Source organism: Homalodisca vitripennis, chromosome 7 (assembly GCF_021130785.1).
Source record: "Homalodisca vitripennis isolate AUS2020 chromosome 7, UT_GWSS_2.1, whole genome shotgun sequence".
NCBI lineage: Eukaryota > Metazoa > Arthropoda > Insecta > Hemiptera > Cicadellidae > Homalodisca > Homalodisca vitripennis.
In genome coordinates, this window is record NC_060213.1 from 29050845 (window position 1) to 29072352 (window position 21508).

General features: G+C 34.4%; 1 protein-coding gene across 4 annotated transcripts in view; it reads right to left on the reverse strand.

Moving 5' to 3' along the window:
- Positions 1–241: 241 nt before the first annotated feature.
- Positions 242–21508, reverse strand: part of LOC124365788 (myosin heavy chain, striated muscle-like) — a 654015-nt gene continuing 632748 nt past the window's right edge. For 2 of the 4 annotated variants that reach the window (XM_046821805.1, XM_046821807.1), the window contains exons 6-18: positions 20273–20369; positions 17838–17970; positions 15998–16058; positions 15280–15443; positions 14206–14359; positions 11685–11854; positions 10894–11082; positions 9221–9368; positions 7454–7549; positions 4968–5144; positions 3498–3659; positions 1983–2091; positions 242–350 (exon numbers count right to left, since the gene is read on the reverse strand). In XM_046821805.1, the coding sequence (XP_046677761.1) occupies positions 1984–2091; positions 3498–3659; positions 4968–5144; positions 7454–7549; positions 9221–9368; positions 10894–11082; positions 11685–11854; positions 14206–14359; positions 15280–15443; positions 15998–16058; positions 17838–17970; positions 20273–20369 (1659 nt within the window). In that variant the 3' untranslated portion in view covers positions 242–350; position 1983. The remainder of the gene's footprint in view (positions 351–1982; positions 2092–3497; positions 3660–4967; positions 5145–7453; positions 7550–9220; positions 9369–10893; positions 11083–11684; positions 11855–14205; positions 14360–15279; positions 15444–15997; positions 16059–17837; positions 17971–20272; positions 20370–21508) is intronic. The other 2 variants (XM_046821806.1, XM_046821808.1) reach the window with 2 other exon arrangements.

The following is a 21508-nucleotide window of genomic DNA, read 5'->3' on the forward strand; positions in this document are numbered from 1 at the left end:
CGTTAATGTTTATTTTTCCTCCATTTTACCCTCTGTTCAGTACAGCATCTGAAATCTGACGTCGCAGAATTTACTCCTGGATTCTGGCAAAAAGTCAGCGATGATGATGATCGAAACGAGGTCTTTGCATTGTTTCTTCATCAGAAACGACAAGACCACAAAAAAGGTCTGTATGGTTTCCCAGCAGGCAGTCCATGTAATTCGACACCAATAAAAGACTACATTAGTACAAGATTACAAATGGTGTTACAAATTTATTTAAAAATAAATTCTTTATGCATTGTAAATAATTTTTTACACATTTACATCATTATTACAGTTGGAGGAGGGAAATAACGTTCTTCAATGCTCTGAAAAGGAAAGAAAAATATTTAAAATTGTGTGTGTATATAATTATTATTAAATATAAAACACAAGGGTTAAAAATTATAAGTGGCCTATATAAAGTTAAAATTAATACACATAATTTTATAATGGAGAAATTTTTCTGACATAATAAAAAAAATAAATACCAAATTTAGACATTTTATTATTTTTATTACATAATTTATAAGTGGTTCTAATGTTGAGAATGTCTTATGTCAATATTTACTTTTCAAAATTCTGCTGTTAATTATATTTTTAATGTTCAGTCACATGTGTGGTTGTTTACTTGATTGGTGAACATGAACATATTCGTTTCTAACAGCTTTTTTTGTTGGAAACACACAAACATTTCAAAATAGATATTTTAACACTTACACACTTACATTGCAGTTTTATGCAAAGTGAAACAGCTGTTTTTAATGTGATTGTGCAGTGAAAGGCTTCTATCGCTTCAGTTGAAAAAGTTTTCAAATGTTTTGTTGATTCTAGATTTTGAGTTTCTGTTTTACAATTCATTTCGGCTTTTGGCATGTTTCCAGTCACTGTAATCAGACATTATAACCGTTATAAAAATAACAAATACTCTTAAACGAACCTCTTTGAAAGGTTTTACTTTATCATAACGATTCTTTTTGACCTAAAACTCTTTATTAACTCTTACATAATCCCTTAATCACCAGTATTCTGAAAGGACAATAAGATTAGGTGGTATAAAAAATGAGTTCCAATTAAGCTGATCTTTTTTTTAATGAGTGTTGTGCCTAGACACTATTGTCTGTATACTAAGTATGTATGTAAGTATTATTAGCTTTATTGTAACTGAACACTGTTTCACTTCAAGTGAAATATTTTCTAACTCAAGCCACAATTCAGTTAAATTTCAAACCACTTAGAATATATATTAACTTGTTATTGCTTATCATTTCATTATTTTTGTACACTGCGAGCAAATAAATTTGTAAAAGAATGTGTGTTGAAATTGTACTGTTTGAAAGCCACATAATATACATATATATATAATATATATATATATATATATATATATATATATATATATTATTTTATATTATATATAAAAGTAGTAATATATTATTTATTACTACTTGTTCTTACTTAGAATATTTATACTTAGATTATTTATTTATTTGGTTTGAGAATGTCAGACTCTATTGTTTACCACTGCAATATTTATTATTGTTATCACTGCATTATTTATTTATTGTTTTTAGTCCCTTGGAATATTAATGTATTAGTTAATTAATTTCAAATTATATTGTTTTTTTACCATGTAGAATATATTTATTATTATTGCTTGTAAATTTGTACTGCTTGTCATTACATTGTTTTTGTACGTATTGTTGTTATTGCTGAGTTATATTATATTAATCTCCTATTATATTATTTATTAGAATAAAAACTGCTTGTTGCTGGTTTTTAAATTTGGTTTAAGTGAAGAAAATTTTATAAGAATATAAATTGGACAGTGAACACTAAAAATAGTTGTGTAAATGATTCAACTGAACTCCTGCGCACGAGGTGCAGTGGCAGGTCAATTGTATGTATTTATATATTTTTAGAAAATAAAGAAGATTGAATTTGAACAATTCTTCACAAACCTTAACAGAGTCTCGCCTCCAACACAGTGTCCAAGAGAAAATGGCCAAGGTTTTTGGCAAACACTTTGTCATGAACGAGACGTTTGCATTCCTTTATCCACCGGCTGACCTACAACCAGTGTTGTTTCAAATATTCACAATTGTCTATTTAAAACTGATAATAACCTGAAATTTTAAGTGTGTTTTGAACAATATTCTCTAAAAGATAAATTTACATAATCAAAATAATTTTCTGAATTTGTATCACAATATTAGTGTTCCATTTAATGAGAAGAATTTGCACACAGTTTAGGTTCTAGATTTATGGGTACAGTATTTAGGTGATGTCATAAAATTGTAGGGGCACGATTGGTGTTCTTGGTGGACCTGCACAGGCATTTCACGTACAGTAAATTTTTTGGACTGAAATTTTTGCAGTCTTCACTTCTATCATTTTCTGATCCATCCAAGCTTGCAGTTTAATATTTGTATACAAGGTGTTCAGTACAAGTGTTCCAATACTTTGGGATTTTGTTCTACACATAAAAAATTAGCAAATAAGTTCATGAGAAGGTATCTCCTAAAACCTTCAGTTTTCCGTCCATCTGTCTGTATGTGTTTTTTTTATTAAAACACGTCTTTTGAACCAGTTAAAATAAAGTTATGAAACTTGAGAATTGTATTAACATGGGTAGACTTTTTTAAAATAAACTATTAACAAAATCCTTTTATCCGTTTCAAAATGGTGTCTTTTTAACATTTTTAAAGTCAAATAACAAAACACCAGTATAGCTATAAAAAATGCATAGGATACCAACTATTTAGTCATTTTCCTACCTTTTTCAAAGAAATCCTTCATCAGCTGTTTTAAATACAGTGCCTTTTTAAAAGAAATCCATCCACTCATAAGCAAGCATAATCACTTTATATGTATGCTTGCACTAGCCAGGAGTAACTAAGATTTTGTCTTTTGATAGGCATCAGATGTTTTAAATAGGTTATACAAATTTTACAAGATAGCAACTATTTAAAAACTTTTATGAAAATTCTAACAGTACTTTTTCCAATGAAATCCGTCAATGCATAAGCGAGCAAGGCCACTTTAAAGATACGCTTGCACAAGCCGGGAGCACCAAATATGTCCCAGTTGAGAGGTATCATTTGTTTACTAGACACCCTGTATATTGTATTATACTGTAATATTCCTTTAATCACCTCTGATGGTTTATTCTGGACATTTCCTAAGAATAAAACGTTGTTCGTACCAAATACCTAGATCTCCTTCTCCAATCATAATCATAACCTCTTTCACCAACTGTACAGTTCACTATAAAATTAATTGAGCATATAATTGTAGTGTGATTGTGTCATGAATTTCCAATCAGAGCACTAAATAGATTTGTGAAAATCCAATATGTTTTAAAGGAACGTAACCTCATTAATGTTGTTGAGATTTTTTACAAATTGTTTTTTGCTCAACCATTTTGCTATAACTAATTAACTGCACAATCGTAGTTGATTGTGGACTATACTCACCATATAGTTTTCGTACCGCGATGAGTGCAGGAAGGTCTGGACTTGTCCAGGCTCCAGCTGGAGTATGTCACTGGCCATCTGCACTGCCTGGGCTTGAGACGAAGGAGACAGATCAGAAGGAGTGGAGGTTTTGGTGACGCTGAACAGCAGTTTTAGGAAAGTCTGCAACAACATGTTCAGTGATCTCACAAGTCTACAATGTAAATGGTGGTTTGCTATAAAGTGGTTTAATTCTTTGTAACTCTTTTGTGAAGGATAAAAGAACGAATGAGAATTGCAGATGATGAAGGAAGAAAATGTCCCAAAACCACCTGTAACTATTTTTAAGCCAAATAAATCAAGATAAGAAAACATAGATGTCATGCACAAACTACTTATTAAATTAATATTAAAATAAAGCCCATACTAAAAAAAGAATAATGCAAGACAACAACAAATTATAAAATATAAATTATATACTATTTGATTAGTATTATTATTTCACCCATGACTAAAAATATTCTATTTTTTAGAAAACTGATTTAAGATGAAAAGGTGAAACCACAATGGATATCCTGCTGCATAGGGCTGCTAAGGTAATGGCACAATGGAAATTCAGAACCTTTGTAGCAGGCGTAAGAGTCTAGTACTTAGACCTTATAGTTGGAGCATTCTGTTTAGTCAGACTACATAAAGTAAACTCTGTTAGGTACTAGTAAAACAAGTTACCATAACATAATGGTATTGGATTAGAGTATCTCCTAAATTGATTAAGAGAACAGATGCAAAATCCATGAATTCTTCTATCCAACAAAATGACCCTGATCTTACAAGGACAACACACAAACATGTGTATCAGGCAAATTCGTGTTATTTGATTTTTATATTGTACATAGGAGGAGAGCAAAATATATTGAGACCTGACTTTGCTTAATACGATTCTTTGCTCAATAATATTCCAAGAGCATTTAGCTCTCCGAAGAATGTTGAATCATGCTTCATTATTCTGATTCTGAGAGCATACCATGTTGGATCTTGACTTTGCCTATTACATGAAGGTGCCAAACAGCATTTAGCTCTCCGAAGAATGTTGAATCACGCTTCATTATTCTGATTTTGAGAGCATATAATGTTGGATCTTGACTTTGCTTATTACTTGAGGGCCCCAACAACATTCAACATCCAAATGGCCTCACTGCCTTCCCAGAAAAGGTTCCCTTGTTAGAATAAGACATTATTCTTGCTTTTAATTCTTACTTTTACCAGGTAAGTAAGATATTTTGGGTTGGAAACAACTGTTTATTGATCTCAAGATAGAATTTTTGTATTTTCTTGTCTGAAAGGAGTTATACATTGCTTGTTTCGCTCACCTGAGTGAAAAACTGCTCCCTTTATTTAGCTGCCAAGCTCTGTCTCTAGCTCGCTAGTGGCTTGTTTAATAACGCCATTCCTAGCTATTTCATTCTTAGGTATCCTGAAAAATAACCTTACCTCGATCCCAAGATAGAGTTCTTGTATCTTGCTGTCTGCAGCTACAAGCCGCTGGCTCGCTTCGCTCACTTGAGCGACAAATTGCTCCTTCAGTCTGCTGAGCTTTGCCTCCAGCTCGCTAGTGGCTTGATCACTCAGGGCATCCCTTGCTTGCAGCGTTGAGCTCAGGAACTGCAACTGTAATCAGAGTTCCATCGGTTTTTTCATATTTCTGACTCGCTACAATAACAGGTATATTCTAAAAAGTATTGTATGATAAGACAAGAAGGTTGCCAATGGATTGTGTACGTTTTCAGGAGGTTTCTACATAAAGATAATTAATTTACAATGCTTTTATTAGATTTTAAAAGGAAAGAACTAATGAACAAAATCTGTTGAAGAGGATTAGTCCTTAGGAATTGGGAGTATTATTCAATACCATAGAGAAAATTGTGAATTTGATAAATATTCAATTTTTAAAACTAAAGAACTGAAAAATATATGGAGTGTCAGTGATTTTAATTATTTACTTTCATTCAACCCCTCTTTCTCTTTAAAGCCAAAACGTAATCTGTGATATCCAGTAATAGACACGGTGGTCCTGCATCTTGAATTCTGATACTTACTTAAAAACAGTATCGATGTAGTTGTGATTCACTTTTTTACATGTAGGCTATTTATTCAGTCACAATTACCTTTATAGTCATATTTAACCCAAACATGTTATAACAAAGGTCTTAATTATCTGTAGGATCTAATATCTAAGTTTTCTGGTTCTATGGAATCAAAACATTGATTTCACCATTGGCCAACCAAACAAAGGAAAAATTAATTTGAGCTTATCAATTACTGTTGAAGATGTAATCAGAGCATGGAAAGGCAAATGGGAATTGAAAGCATTTGTTAATTAAAATAAGTAAATAATAACTCCTTGGCCTGGTAGGTACAGGTCCTTTAAAGTCAATGTTGAGGTACACAAAAGCGTTTTGTTCTCTTAGGATAAAAAGCTGAGAAACCTCTCATTGCATTTAGTCCTAAAAGGATCTTTAAGCTGCTTTCAGAGTAATAAGATATTCTTGATGGGTAAGGTTGGGGGTAGAGGACACCTCCTATTGAGATCCATGTGGAAGGATTTTGGGAATTAATCTCAGTCAAATTTCCATGGGAGAAGGGAAAGTCAACTCTGTACCTGCCTCTCCAGTCAAAGCCTCTCCATTGGCACGCTCTTATGTCTAGGCTGGTAATTGTCTTTAACATTTAGGCAGCCCCACCAACTCCATCAGTCATCTCCCGCAGTAGACTAGACCTATCGAATTGCCCTTGCACCCCAGAATCTCGATTTGCAGTTAGTAATTTGCCGCTCCTGGACATCCAGAAGGTTGTCCAGATTTAAGTGACACATCGGTTTTTGTTGTACCTAGTGTAGATTCAACAGGAAGGTATAAACCAGCCAGAGTGAACCTTCCTGGACAACTCAAAAGTATTAGTTGCCTTTATTATGTTGACCTCCTTTCATAAAAATATTGGTTTCAATTCAGGGCATACTTTGCAAGCAAACGTTTTTAATTTCTCCTAGAGAGTATGGTAAGTTCTTTGTGTTTACCCAATGGTTAAATTATTTCATCCCTGGGTTACAAAGGGCCTCATTTAGGCCCTTTAATCTTGACTCATAAAAGTTCATGGCCAAACACATTCTAGACGATAATGCACGGATCAGAAGCATAGACTTTTTGCAGAGAAAGGCAAAGAAATGTATTTGAACAAAATAAAAATATGAAACATTCATTCTTGTCTCTTTCTGACAGGTCTGCTATCGTTCATACCAAAAGTCAGTGGAAAGAACCAGTTTGTAGGTTTTGAAGCTAATATTCATCAGTTTTCAGTGATGCAAGTAGAAAATTTTGAACAGAAAATTTTATGATCGATTTAGTGATTTAACTTGTGTGTTTAGGAAGGGGTTTATCTTTACATCTGAAAAATGGATGAATTTGGGGAATATGGATAGAGTACCCCTTAAAATAGATAACAGGTGTCTGGGATCTTATCCCAAGAAGTTTTTAATTTAGTTTGACTTTAATTCGAAATTTATTTATTCTGCCTTTTGAATGGTTTATGTAAAATTTTATTTATGCCTCATTAAAGGTGAATATTTAAAATCTATAAGGTTAACAACACCACTGATTCCATTTACTTGATTTTTACATTAGGACCTAAAAAAAGATTTAAATTATTTTGATTTTTTTTAATGTTGGTTATCAACGTTAAAACCATGTTATCTCAAGGGTTACTCTACATTTGGACTTTTGCTTCACACTCTAAAAAGCAATAGGATGAATTTGGTATTACCATTATTTTACAGAAATTAATGATTCAAATTGGCTGTGTATAATATACATCGTTCCACAACTACGTTTATGTTTATTCAATAAACACACTATGGGTTTTGAGGACAGCAATAAAATTATTCCCTTTCTCTTAACAGATTAGTGAAGAATTCACGTACTCACCTGTGACTCCATAGTGCATCTCATTTCTTCAAATTTCTCTGCAATCTCTTCCTTCTGCTTCTTTTCCTTGTTACTTTCTTCGATCTGAGTTGAAAGCTGAAAATCACAAAGGTAATATGACATTTTTACAAGCACCCTGCAGACATTACAATAAAATCTGTTCACAATTAGGCTATGTTGTACACAGGAAAAATTTGTGTTTGTACCAGTTGTAACAATTGAACGTTATGGTAGTTTGCAACAGTTGTAACAAAATATTGGACTGATTATTCAGGGTCGGCCCTAACTTATGCAAGCCCCTCCATTTGGCATCCATCTTGCACCTCCCCCCTTCCTAACCACTTTAATTAGGGCTGAATATTATAACTGTTAATGATGTTGAAATGTCACCAAGCTTGTGAGAATGTATTTATAACCATTGATGAGAAAATCATTAATACGTTGAATCAAAAAGTACATAAAGTTAAACATTTAAATTTTGTGTTTAGCTCCAGTTCACCCTCCTTTTATTGCAGTATCTTGTATCTGATGCTGTCTCAGACTTGACTCCTGGATTCTGGAGTCATGTTTGTCTGAAGAGACAAAAGTTTCTTGATCCAAAGAAAGTCGATGATGAAGAAGCTCATAAAATGATACATTTACATTAATTTTGATATCAGAGACACCTATAAATAGGTGAAGTGGTAGTCTCATTGTCTCATCAGGTACACAATTGAGTGCACTCTGATGTCGAAATGATGTAAATGTTTCGTTTTTTGAGCTTCTTTGTCACTGACTTTCTTTGGATCTCTTCGGACAAACATGATTCCAGATTCCAGGAGTCAAGTCTGAGACAGCGTCAGATACCAAACATTGCAATAAAAGGAGGGTGAACTGGAGCTAAACTAAAAATTCAATTGGATCGACCCTTTCCTACCATATCTACGTTATGTGAAGTTAAACAAGTTGAATTCAAATCATCAAATTAAAATTTATTGTCAAAACCACATTTCAAAAATACAGACTTATAAAATTTACTATTTCTGGGGGTTCAAATAGAAAACATGTTAAATTGTGATTTCCAAATAAAAACCTCATACAATATTTTCTCTGTGAGTTCTTAAACAGAATTCAATAGTATAAAACTTTCAGCTCACTGTTAATCATGCTTATTTTGTTCCTATCTCAAATTATGGGAATTCTTCAATGGGGAAACTGAAGTAATTCTAAAACAATTTTTAAACTCCAAAAAAGGAGCAAGAATTCTTGCAAAGATCCCAAATATACTTACTCCATGCAATGAAGTATTTATTGATTTGATATCAAATATCTCAAATTGTATAATATCTATTTATTGGAATTATCTTGTATAGTCAGATCCAAAATTGTTGTTTTTACTGAAGGACAAAATATCCATGGCCATAACACAAGAAACACTAACATAATTAAACCTGTGCTTTACTGGGTCAAACTTTTTGAATTCCTCTACTATACATTGGACCAAATGTATGCAGTAAAATTCCTGTCGAAATAAAAAGGATAAAATCTCTTACCAAAATTTAGTATTGAACCTCAGAATTAGGCTTCAGAGGAGAAAGAATTTTATTGTATTGAAGAATACTTTAGTATCTAAGCAGCTGTAAATTTGTTGTAGGAAAAAAATCATTTAGATTTTATATTGGACTCAACACTGTACATTTTATTATAAGATCTTTTATTATTGACAAGTCACCAGTCATGAATGTACATGATGTAATGTGAAGCTTTAAAATGAATAAATAGATAAACCTGTTGCTTGAGTCCATTCAAGGCATCTTTCAGCTGCTGTACTTCCTGAGCAAGAATGTAATTCTTGTCCTCAGAGTCCTGAAGCTGTTTCCTGAAGGTCTCGTCGACCATTTCCTTACCAGCAGCTGCAGCCTCCGCTCGCGACAACCTGGGGAGCAGTTACCAACTAAAATGTGAACTAGAGTTTTAAAATAATGTTTAAACTCAAGTGATTTAAAACAACTTTGGCTGGCTTACTAATGGTTCTAGTGGTCATTGAACAAGAGATTCTAGGCCTAAGAAGGCAAGTTCTTGCAGGAGGGGAGGGGGAGTGATAAAAAATTCAAAAGAACTAAAAATAACACAATATTAAATTAAAAATATTGCACATTTTCCATTTTAAAACCCAAGATATATTCTGTTAGTGAGAAATGATAGGGATAAAATATTGCCAAGGTCAGGTTTTTGGTATGACCTTGATTAATTATGTTGACCATGTGGGGCATGAATTAAGTCTTGAAGAAGTGCAAGGCATTATTCCATGTCTACAAAACATATAGTGGTATAAAGGACCTCATGGATATTGTTTCATAGATCTTCTTAGAAGTTCTATCTCATTTTAAAACTCTTATCTTATCTGCAAGATAAGACATCAATTGAATAAATTGTGTAAGCTGGTTTAATTTATTATCATTCCAGTCATGTTAGTAATGAATTAACAATAATGTTATAAAGATGTTGACCTTTGCATACACCTGTACCTTGTACAAAAAATAGGTGTTTTGGATTTCCTGACAACAGTGCTTTTCAGTTTTCCTTAAGTGCCACAGTTGCCATTGTACCCATTTATAGAATGGTTACTGAAGTAATATACAAATTTAAGCATCTTTCAAGGGCCAGTCTTTAATAGTTGGATTTTGTGCATTCTTATATACTGGTATAGAATTTTGTTAATGTCTTATAATATCAGCATTGGCACACCCAGAAATCTTCTCTGGGGGGTGTCCTTAACAACGTGAGGAGTTGGGGGTATAGAGAAACCTCCAAATTAGAAGGGGGGATCCGGGGCCTCTCCTTTTTTTTGCAATATTTTTTAAATATATTATCGTTATTTTATTGTACTTTTAACTAGTAAAAAAGGCAAAAATCAGGTCAGAATGTATAGTTTACAGTAAAACCACTCTACCACCAATCACCAGTAAGTTTATACTGGGATAAATACAATCATCTGTAACAAATACAATTTATATGAGCTTTATGTAACTAAAACAAATTTTATTCATAAAATTCACAAAATATTGAACGAAATAGTTAAGTTTGTTCAAGACACAAACAAGACCAAACTGAACCTGCATGTCTACTCTCGGATCAAAAAGTATAGATATCCAAGTTTAAAAGTTGACCACAAACTACTAACTAATATAATAAAAGAATGTAGCCAGCAAGGGGATCCAAGGGGTCCAGACTCCCTCGTTCAAACATAAATATAATTTTTAGTTGAAAACAGATTATTAGGCAATTGATTACTTTGAAATAAAATACTATTGGGCTAGTTTGCACAGCTCTGTACTAGCCTCTCCATTCAAAGCGGGCAGTCAATATTATCATAATGAGCCTGTATATGAGTTCAAAAAATCAACATTGATAAAGTGCAAATCTTATTTGACTTAAAACATGTTTTCGGGTTATGTTACCTTTTCTTGAGTGAGTTGACGGTGCTATTGCTGACAGCAAGGTCTTGCCGAAGCCCCTGGATCTGCTTGCACTGACGTGCCATCACTTGTGCAGCAGCATCTAGTCGCCCCTGGAGCAGATGAGTGGACCGTGTGTTTCCCACGATCGAGACTTTCCCTGGCATCGGGACTCTTCCCACCATTGGGATACTACACGCCATCAGAGATACATGAATAAAAAACCAGTTCTTAAACAATAGGGGGCTTTGCAAAATTGATGCTATTAGCATCAAATTTAGCAAGAATATTAAGAATTTTAAAATGCTGTCTTCCATAATGGTTTCAAAGGGACCATTTAGATCCTGTCTCTTGAGGTTTTCAGGTAAACTGCTCATAATACAAAATACCTTTGATTTGTCAAATGGGTTTTGTATAAAAAATTCAATACTACTTTTCCCCTGCATGGAAGACCTTTTAATGGAACACCTGTTAAAGGTTCTCTTTGAGGTTTAAATCAATGAAGATATCATTAAGAACGTGATTCTTCCTAGTTTAAATATTTAAATTATGGTAACATATTTGTTGATTTATCTTTATTTACTGTTAAACATGGTGAGAAATTTACTTTAAAATTTTATTCAATGAAATTAAGAGACACATTAGTAACTCCTTAAAGAGTTTGAGTTGTGGTCGAACATTCAAGTTCCTTGCAGGTAAAGATTCACTAAAAAGGTTATAAGTAGTGGGAATTTGCTCTTTTTGTATTCTTTTCACAGAGAAATTACTCGTACATACAAGGTCAATGTGTTTACCTTAAAATCTTCCCAGTCTGGACGGATTGGTTGACCATCTTCACCTCCTTCTGTTCCGAGTTGTTCTGATCTGTCAGTGTGACGATGTCTCTCTGGAGGCTCTCGCAGAGACTTACGCTCTCTTTAAACTTCTCACAAAAATGTTGGCACTTTGCTTTGAGCCTTTTGTTCTGGTAAAATACAATTATGAGTTATGAAAAAATGCCAGTAATATGTCACAGCTCAAAAGCATAAGGGATACTGAGAACAAAAATGATCAACTCAATTGTTAGGAAAGAAGTGAAGCAATTAAGCTGACTTGGTAATCATTTGTTGAACTTAAAGTTTTTCATTAAAAATTTACCAAAGGAAGACTTGCCACTAAACAATGCAGTTTATGAAGTTTTTGATGGTTAAAAATATATTATTATTATTATATTATATTATCTGAAAAATTTTGGTTTATGAACGAAAATAATGATATATGAATAAAACTGTATCTTAGATGTTATTGTGGGTAAATATATTTGTCCCTGTATATGATAAATATATTGGAGGACCCTGTATATGAGGTTTTTACTCCTGGGAATGAAACAGACTACAATGTTCCATGTATAATCATACCTTTTGAGTTGTAAGAGTAATTCCACCATTATTGTTAGGTCACCACTCCAGCAATGTAAGTAAGCATGGTGATTAAGGCCACACTTGATGCTCCGTGACTAAATTTCAGATTCTGGTTACGGCATTAAAGTTGTGCCATTTAACTAGTGCTTATTACAAGTTGCTTAACTTTAATTCCATCCGGGAGAGATTCCAGGTTAAAGTTCTAAACCAAAACCTCAGCATCTCTGAGCACTAAGTAAGCACACTTAACCTTTTGTGTATTCTAACTTTTAGAGCTTCAAAATTAGATTGAGCCTGCATTTAAGTAAATATTACCATGCCATCTTCTACGGTCATGGGATATGTTCTGTTGTTTCGACTTCAGTCACAGATAGGTGTAAAACCACTCTGAGACAATAATGTGAAGTAGCAATAATGATCAAAATGATATTACTAGCACACATTGATGTTAGAAGCATTTGACTTGCTTTCACAAACTCTTTTTTCATAACGAAGACTTAGTCCAATTGTTTGGAATGCGCTGTTTCTATTTCACTAATTTTCTATTGTATCAAATTCACAGAGACACCATCTTGCAAGTAAGATCTGCAAGTGCAGATTTTTGCAACTCTGTTACAATAGATGACAAAACTTTAGTCGTCTTTGTTGGTGGAGAGCAATGCACAAAATCCTGATTATCCAGTCCTCCTTTAATTAGGTTTGTGGAAGGGAATTTCAGGTTTGGTAGCTTCCATACATCACATCGTAATAGTTATTAAAAAAGGCTGCATGTTTTTAAATGCTTAGAGCTATTGGGAAGAGGTTGGGCCATTACCTCACCCTAGAAGCTCTTAGACGTTGGACAATCCTATAAGTTTGTTGCAATATTATCAGGCTGAACATTCTTGATAGTGCTGGATCTTACTTTTTCTGGATATGTTAATCATACTGGCAAGAGTGTGCTCAGTAGATATAATACAAGTACGTGTTATATTGTTATCCCACCTATCTCAATAGCATTTTGAGAGAAAACATGTGGACAATCTTAAAATTGCAGAACTCTGCCATTAGATTTATGCTCAATCTTTTGAAAATATTCCTTTCTGAAATGCAGTCAAGATAATCCCTGAAGGGATTATTTTGTTTATATATATAAATCTTAATATTCCTCTAATTATAAAGCCTCAGTACTTAGGTAGGAGTCTTTAGCAGTTTTTGGCATAGCACCCTGTCATGACAGGAGATTTTACTTCCTCAAAACGAGGCTAAAAGGTGGGAGAGGAGTTTTTCTTACTTCTAATCTAATTTTTACTCAATAACTTTCCAATCAGTATAACAAGCACTGTATCCTTTTGGAATTTTAAAGTAAATTCATCTCTTCAATACATAGAGCAACCCTTATGAGTCAGAGAATGTCTTGGTTTATAATTATGTATATTCACTTTATATAGATATTCCACAAGATTTGATTTGGAAAAACAGTTAATAGTGAAGTTAAAATTTGCACTCCATTTGAATTTAATTGCAATTTAAATAATTTATTATAATTATAATAATTTATTTATAAGCCAGACGCTTTAAGACCCCCTGGATATTATAAGACTTCCACTGAACATTCAGAGATTAGAATTTCTTAAGGACTAAATGCTTGATACTTTTTAAATTTTAGATCTTTAAAGAACCACAAATAAATTTAATTCGACCTTATAAGCATTGGGCCAAAAGAATTTATTTTTCATTCAAGAAAGGAAACATTCAGTTTTTGAAGAAAAAAAGACAATCCTTTTAGGAAATTAAGTAAGAATGCTTGAATATTTTTGAACAGAAAATATTCAATACAAATGGATTTTTATATGCAATTTTACCATGTAATGAGCCATTCATTGGACAATTAATAAAATGCATAGTTTGGGTATGAAAATGTCAAGTTAATCACCTGTTTTTTCAGTGCAGAAACAAATAAATGCAGAGCTTGAGGTTTTCTTTTGGACTTGTAACTCGTGACAGAAGATCTCGGAGTTTGGTAGATACTCACTGAGCTCTTGGATTTGTGAACTTGGACTTTTTTACTTGATTTTCTCTTTGTGCTACTGGAAAACAATAATGTATGTATCACAAATCACAATAGAACATAATACAAAATAAACTTCACTGTATGAATATGTTTGACAGAAGATGGTCCATACCCTTATCTTACTCATCTTGAATATCCTGTAACTCTGGAATCAGGACAAAGATCCTCTTAAGACGAATTGCAATGAGGAGTTTTCTCATCTTCTTGTCCTAAGTGAAAAAATGAACTCACCTCAGAAGGGATCACTTCTGGCTTGTTTATACCTTCCAGTTGATCCCACACTGCTGGACAAATAAAAAACCGATGTCACTTAAATCTGGGCTACCTTATGGATGCCCAGAAGCAGCACATTACAAACTGCAAATGTTATAGATTCTGTGGTGCAAGAGTAATTTGATAGGTCAGGTCTACTGCGGGATATGACTGTTGGAGTTGGTGGGGTTCCCTAAGAGTCAAAGATTCTTGCTAGCCTAGACATAAGGGTGTGCCACCTCCTGCCTGCTTTGACTGGAGAGACTGGTTCAGAGCTGGCTTCCCCTTCTTCCGGGGGGACATGACTTTGAGATTAGTGCCCTAAATTCTTCCTCATGGATCTCGACAGGAGGCCGCCCTTACCCCCAACCTTACCCATCCTGAACATCCTCTCACTCCGGAAGCAGCGCAAAGGTCCTTATAGGACTGTGTGCAATATCTCACCTTCTTGTCCTAAGAGAACAAAAAAAAGTGAAAAAATGAGTGTGTATAGTTATTTTAAATTATTAATGAAGTAAACAATAAGCCTAAGAATGTTAAAACTAAAAATACATAATGTGGGTTAATTATTCCTAAATTATTCAAATTCCTTCACTTTGTGGAGTGAGGTTTCATTCTCTGGCTACCCTCCTGAGTTACACTATCAGTTTAGTATTATTTTTAGAAATAAGTTAAGGACATTACCCAAAAGAAGAACTTCTTGTATTGCTCATTCCTCTTTCCAATCTGCCGCAAAGAGCCTTAATGATATTTTCGGCCAAATTTATTTCGTCTCTAAATTCTGTTTTGTTCACCAAACTCATCTGGTTTGTTTGAGGTTTGTCATCTTCTTGAATTTGTGGAACAGCCTGCAATGAAACAGACTCTCAGTTGTTAAACGGACAGTTTGCGTTCAAGAATGTAATCAGGGAACAATTTGGAGGGAGGGGGGCCCCAGACAACTGATATTTTCCCAAAGTGGACAGACAGCAAGGCCCCATTATTTTCCTTAAAAAGTTCTTAACCCGTTTCTTTGTTGAGAACGATCTTTCAGCAGTACATGTCAGTAATACTGAATCATTTAAATAATAATAATCACTTACTAAAAAAGTAATTGAAAAATTTTAAATTTGGGGGGTCTGGATCCCTTCGTCTCTCTCGCTGGCTACATCCTTGTTTAGTTTTATATTTAGTTCACAAAATAATATGTAATAATATATATGTAACGATTTTCATGGTTTCAAATTTTTATACTACCATTATTATTTCAGAAAATAGACTAAGAATTAAAACAAAAATTTAATTTAAAAAGTTTAAAAAATTCCTCCAGTTTTTAATGTTTTGACGGGGAAATAAAAATGATTACGATTAAAAAACTACTACTTTAGAGTAAAATAAGATCCTATTTCTTAAAACAACTTACCTGACTATCTCCTGCAGCACCAAACCCAGTTGTATCATTGTTCATAACACCCTTTGGAGAGCTGAATTAAATGAAAGCAGACTAGTTAATTTTTATTACATAGCATTAAAATTTACTTTAAATTTTATTAACTTTAAAACCTAGAAATAACCATAAATGAAGTAAGTTAAGCTGTTAAAGTGTTTGTGTATATGGTATAGTGAAATCTTTCAGAGAAAATTGTTCGGTTACATTTTGAAATGTCTTGAACAATTGATAGAACGGTTCAACATCATCGTGATAGAAACTATCAAGTCGTTATAACAGCATTTCTCCCATTTTCTTGAGAAGCATGTACAAAATGCTACAGTTTCAATAAGTGTACAACACAAGTGAACACAAACACTACAAAAAACACTATCAGTTAAGATACGTTATCACTAATAAATTTCTACATTTATAGGTAACTTGGCCTTAGATTCAAAAATAAAAGTAAATCAACAAAACAAATTCAAAATTTAACAACAGTGGAGTATACGGATTAAATTGCAATGATTGTCAAAACCATTATATTGGACAAACCGGCCGATCCTTCAGAATTAGATTTAGTAAATATATAAAAGCATTGAAGCCATCATTAAATTCAATATATGCTGACCATTTAAATAACACCGGTCATACATACACTAACATCAAAAACAATCTTGAAATTTTACACACATGCAAAAAAGTAATCTATTGTCAACTATAGAACATTTTGAAATTTTCAAAATTGCCAAACTTAATTCTAATGTACTATTAATAAATAACAAAGATTTCTTAGTAACAAATTTATTATTTGATACACTTAAATTAATAAATTAAAATTAATACTAAAATTAAATTATATAAATTAATCACGTTTGTGAATTAAATACAAAATTTAGCCACCAAGGTAGTTAAATTAAAAAATAGTTAAAACTTAAAACTAATGTCAATTTGGTCTAATTATTTATTTAACTTAACCTCTACAAGTACCTGAAGATGGGTTCTTCGAATCCAAAATGTAAATTGTACCAATAAAAACACAAAAGTGTTCAAAGGTGTATTCGTATTAGTTATAGGATAGAAATTTAATTCACAAAATGATTTTGGTACGGTTTTCAAAAAAAGTTAATGTGAAAAATTTGGCTCTCATTTGGAAGAGATATGAGAAAAACTTTGTATGTATGCATCAAACTGATGTGAAACTGCTGGTCATATAGAATCAATATGATGTCTCTTAACATACAATATCAAGATGATCTTTCTTACCATACAATATTAATATTTGTAACAAACAAGATCAGTGTAAATGTTCAGTTTAGCTCCAGTTCACCTTCCTCTTAGTGCAGTGTCTGGAATCTGACGCTGTCTCAAACTTGACTCATGGAATCTGGACTCATTTTTGTCTGAAGAGATCCATTCAATTGTGCATCTGCTGGGGAAACTGATGACTCATCATTGAGATTATAGAACATTTGGTAGTCTGGGTGTCTCTGAACATTGTAGAGTTCATTTTGAGCTTCTTCGTCATCGACCTTTTTGGATCTCTTCAGACGAACATGACTCCAGATTCCAGGAGTCAAGTCTGTGACAGCGTCAGTTTCCAGACACTGCACTAAGAGGAAGGTGAACTTGAGCTATTCTCTTCACGTTGAATCAACCCTTTCAATACAGCATCAGTATGAATCTCTTACCACACAGTAAGTCATGTCAAAATGATCTCTTTTATGCAGCATCAAAGTTTTCTACTTACCATATATAATCAATGCCTTGTCTCTTGATCCTTCTAGATTTGCTGTGGGGGGTATAGATTAATTAATCATTAAAAAAATATTACCTCATGTTCTGTGTTTGCTCCTGACTATCCTGCGACTGGGAGGTCATATCCTTGACTGCCTGAGTGACCTTGGCCAGTGTGCTCACATACTGCTCATGATCCTTCACCCGCTGCTGACTCTCCTCAGTCAGGGCTACGCCAGGATCAGAGATTAGATAGCCAAATGCTAAAATGCAGGTCATACATACAAAATTCTACCAGATTTATAACTACTAATGGGACAAACAGATAAGCGACAAGATGGTGTCCTTCTGCGTTAATACAAATTAAACGTATTCTCTCAAAAAGTTTCCTGTCATACAGGAGCAACTTCTTCGCGTACTGCAGCCTTTAAATCTTCGAGTGAGTGAGGTTTACAATAACCTTTGAACTTCAAGACGTGACCCCATTAGAAGAAGTCGCACAGCGATATATCTGGCGTGCGTGCAGGTCAATGTAGATCGCCGAAACTTGAAACCACGTGATCAGGAAGCATTTCTGTACAGACTTCCATAGATGCATTCCTCGTATAGGGTGTAGATCCATCCAGTTACAACCATATTGGTGCCGTATCGATCCCCAAAGCTTTATATTATGGCTGCAAAAATTTGCATAGTATTTCCACATAACGTTGAGAAGAATTAACTGTGACAGTTGCACCAACCTCTTCAAAAAAAAGGTCTAAAGAAGTCAATTTTCTAGACTCCAAACCACACCGTAACTTTAAGACTGCAGCAGAGGCGGATTTGGATATTTGCCGCCCCTGGGTTATCCACAATTAGCCGCCCCCCCCACCAAAACTAACCATGTAGGCTTATTGTAGAGAAGGTATAGCATGACCGGTGTCTTCAAAATGCGCCGTAGGCAAAGACGGAACTAAAGTGGTGGGGGGTGGAGCGGCTCAGTCTGTTGTCGTATTTAGCCTTGTGAACTTCGGTCACCAGTCTTCTATACGTGCCGCCCTAAAAACATTCGCTTGTGCCAATTCACGAGTTGTAATACAATTTGTGAATTAATTTCGTTGTGCTCATTATGTTTTAAGTAAAGAGTTTGTGATGGATCGTAATGTAAAAAGTAAAATTGGAGGTAGAAGGGTTATACACAACCAAACAAGAGAAGTGATTGCAAATGTTTACCATTTTATGAAACGGGAAGCAGAAACCAACACACTTATAAATTTGAAGAAGGGTGAGCTACGAGCACAATTTCGGCAGAACATAGTCATTGTTAAGATCACGTACATCCAGTCCCAATATTTCCAAGATTTCCTGTATTGAATTCCCCATCATAAAAGTCCGTCGCCGTAACTACAAAAGAGTCTAGAAATGTCCAAATATTCTCAAGGTCTCCTATACTAAATTGCTCATCATAAAAGACCACCGTGGTAAGAACATAAGGGTCTAGAAATGTTGGCAAACACTACAATATTCGGCTCCCGCCACCACTACGAGCCGGGAGCCGAAAACTCTCAGTAGGGGTAGTAGCACCGTATTCACTCCCCTACTCTAGATTGTACCCCCACGCGCTCACCTCCTCCACTCCTCACGCGCATCCCACCGGTCATGCTATACCTTCCTTACAGTACCTTGGTACCGCGGTGAGTCGATGCGACTTCGGCGGCAGCGAGGCAGCCACGCTAAGCTTGTATAAAAAAAAATAATTAAACTCAAATAAAATACTTTGAGTAGTCAACAATGAAGTTACGCTTCTTATAATTGCAGTTATTGTTTTGTTACAACATTATCAACTGGCAAATTACTAAAAAAATCATGAAAAGAAAGTCGAAAAATTTCTGTTGGATTAAGGACAATCAAATTAAAAAGATATATTTAAGAATTACAATAAAATAACCTGACTCTGATTTTAATAATACTTAGATTTAGGATTTAGTTCATCTGAAATTTATTATTTTGTACAAATTGTTATGTTTACACATTTATTACAAGTAAGTTTTTCACATATTTTTAACTTTTGGAATAATTTAATTTTTACTTTTTACCATAATTTGCCACCCCCTGAATTCTGCCGCACTGGGCTATTATAGCCTATTCAGGCCTGGACTGCATTGGTTTTATATGAGTTTATTCTGCATCAAATAGCAAAAGTTCTGTTTATTTATACATCCATTCAAACGGAGTGAGCTTCATCACTCATCATTACATCATTTTCATTTGCAACGACATAAAACATTCTCTTACAAAACATTTTTAATAAAAAAATTGTTGACGGTCAACTGCGCCATTGCGCCGTAATACGAGGACGCTCTAACCTACAAAATTCGGTCACTTAGCGGTAATTGACAGCTGTTTTCCACTGGTACTACACTGCGCAAATCTATGCGTTCTTTTAGCGCCACTCTGTGTTGTAATAAATTCCTAAACGAGTACACATCAGATCATAATATAACAGCTGGAAACTGAAAGTACAAGATTCTACGAACAGCAGCGTCTGCGTACCTTCTCGAAGTTGACAGTTGGAGCGCTCCAGTCCATCTATCAAGTGCTGGCACCTGGTGTAGCAATTGTGAACCTCCTGCGCCTCTGTCTTGTTTCTCTGCACAAACAATACAGACTCTTTCGATTCTTGAGAATTCTCAATCATAGATCTAGACATGAAAATGCGCAGTACCTCTCTATCCGATACTTTGTCACTATGTTTCTTTTTATTTGCAAGCATAGATAAATAATCTAGTTATCAGACGACAATGGATTTATCAAAAAAGGCCGTCGGTTAAGTTTTTAAAACGTTTTAAACCCATAAAATACTAACGCTATTGTATTTTAAACAAGCAAATATTGTGCTTGACAATGGCCTTTTAAAGTGTTTAGTATTACATGCGGAAAAAGTTAGAAAGGAGTGGGTGAATGAACATTTTGTGGACCGAGAATATGATAGGGTGATAGGGAGTATGTTTGTATTTTTCCAGACTTAGGCTACTTCAGCAGCCAGATAAGTTCTATGAATATATTAGGATGACGCCAGACACGTTCTATTACATCTGGGAAAGAATAACTCCAAATATACCGAGGCATTCCAACCTCAGAAACCTCCATTTCTAGCAACTACGAAAAATCGTTACTACTCTAAGACTAATTGAATAGTTGCAAGACTGCCGGTAGAAACAAATATATTTGCTTCCTGGCCGGGAGTAGACAAGCTTGTGCAAACGTGTACTTACCCAGCAAGGGTCACTTCTGGCTGGTTTATACCTTCCAGTTGAACCCACAATGGATGTGTCACTTAAATCTGGGCAACCTTATGGATGTCCAGGAACGGTACATCACTAACCGCAAATGTTCAGATTATGGGGTGAAAAAGTAATTCAATAGGTCTAGTCTACTGTGGGAGATGACTGTTGGAGTTGGTGAGGCACCTTATACGTCAAAGGTTCTTGCTAGCCTAGACATAAGAGTGTTCCACCCCCTGCCTGCTTTAACTGGAGAGGCAGGTTCAGAGCTGGCTTCGCCTTCTTTCGGGGGAATATGAATTGAGATAGTGTCCTAAATTCTTCCTCATTAGTCTCGACAGGAGGCGGCCCCAACCTTACACATCCAGAATATCCTGTTCTCAGGAAGAAGCGCAAAGGTACTTATTGGACTAGGTACAATTTCTAAGCTTCTTGTTCTAAGAGAACAAAAAAGCGTGCACTTGCGAGTGCTGAGTACTGTAACCAGTGATCGTAACTTGTATCC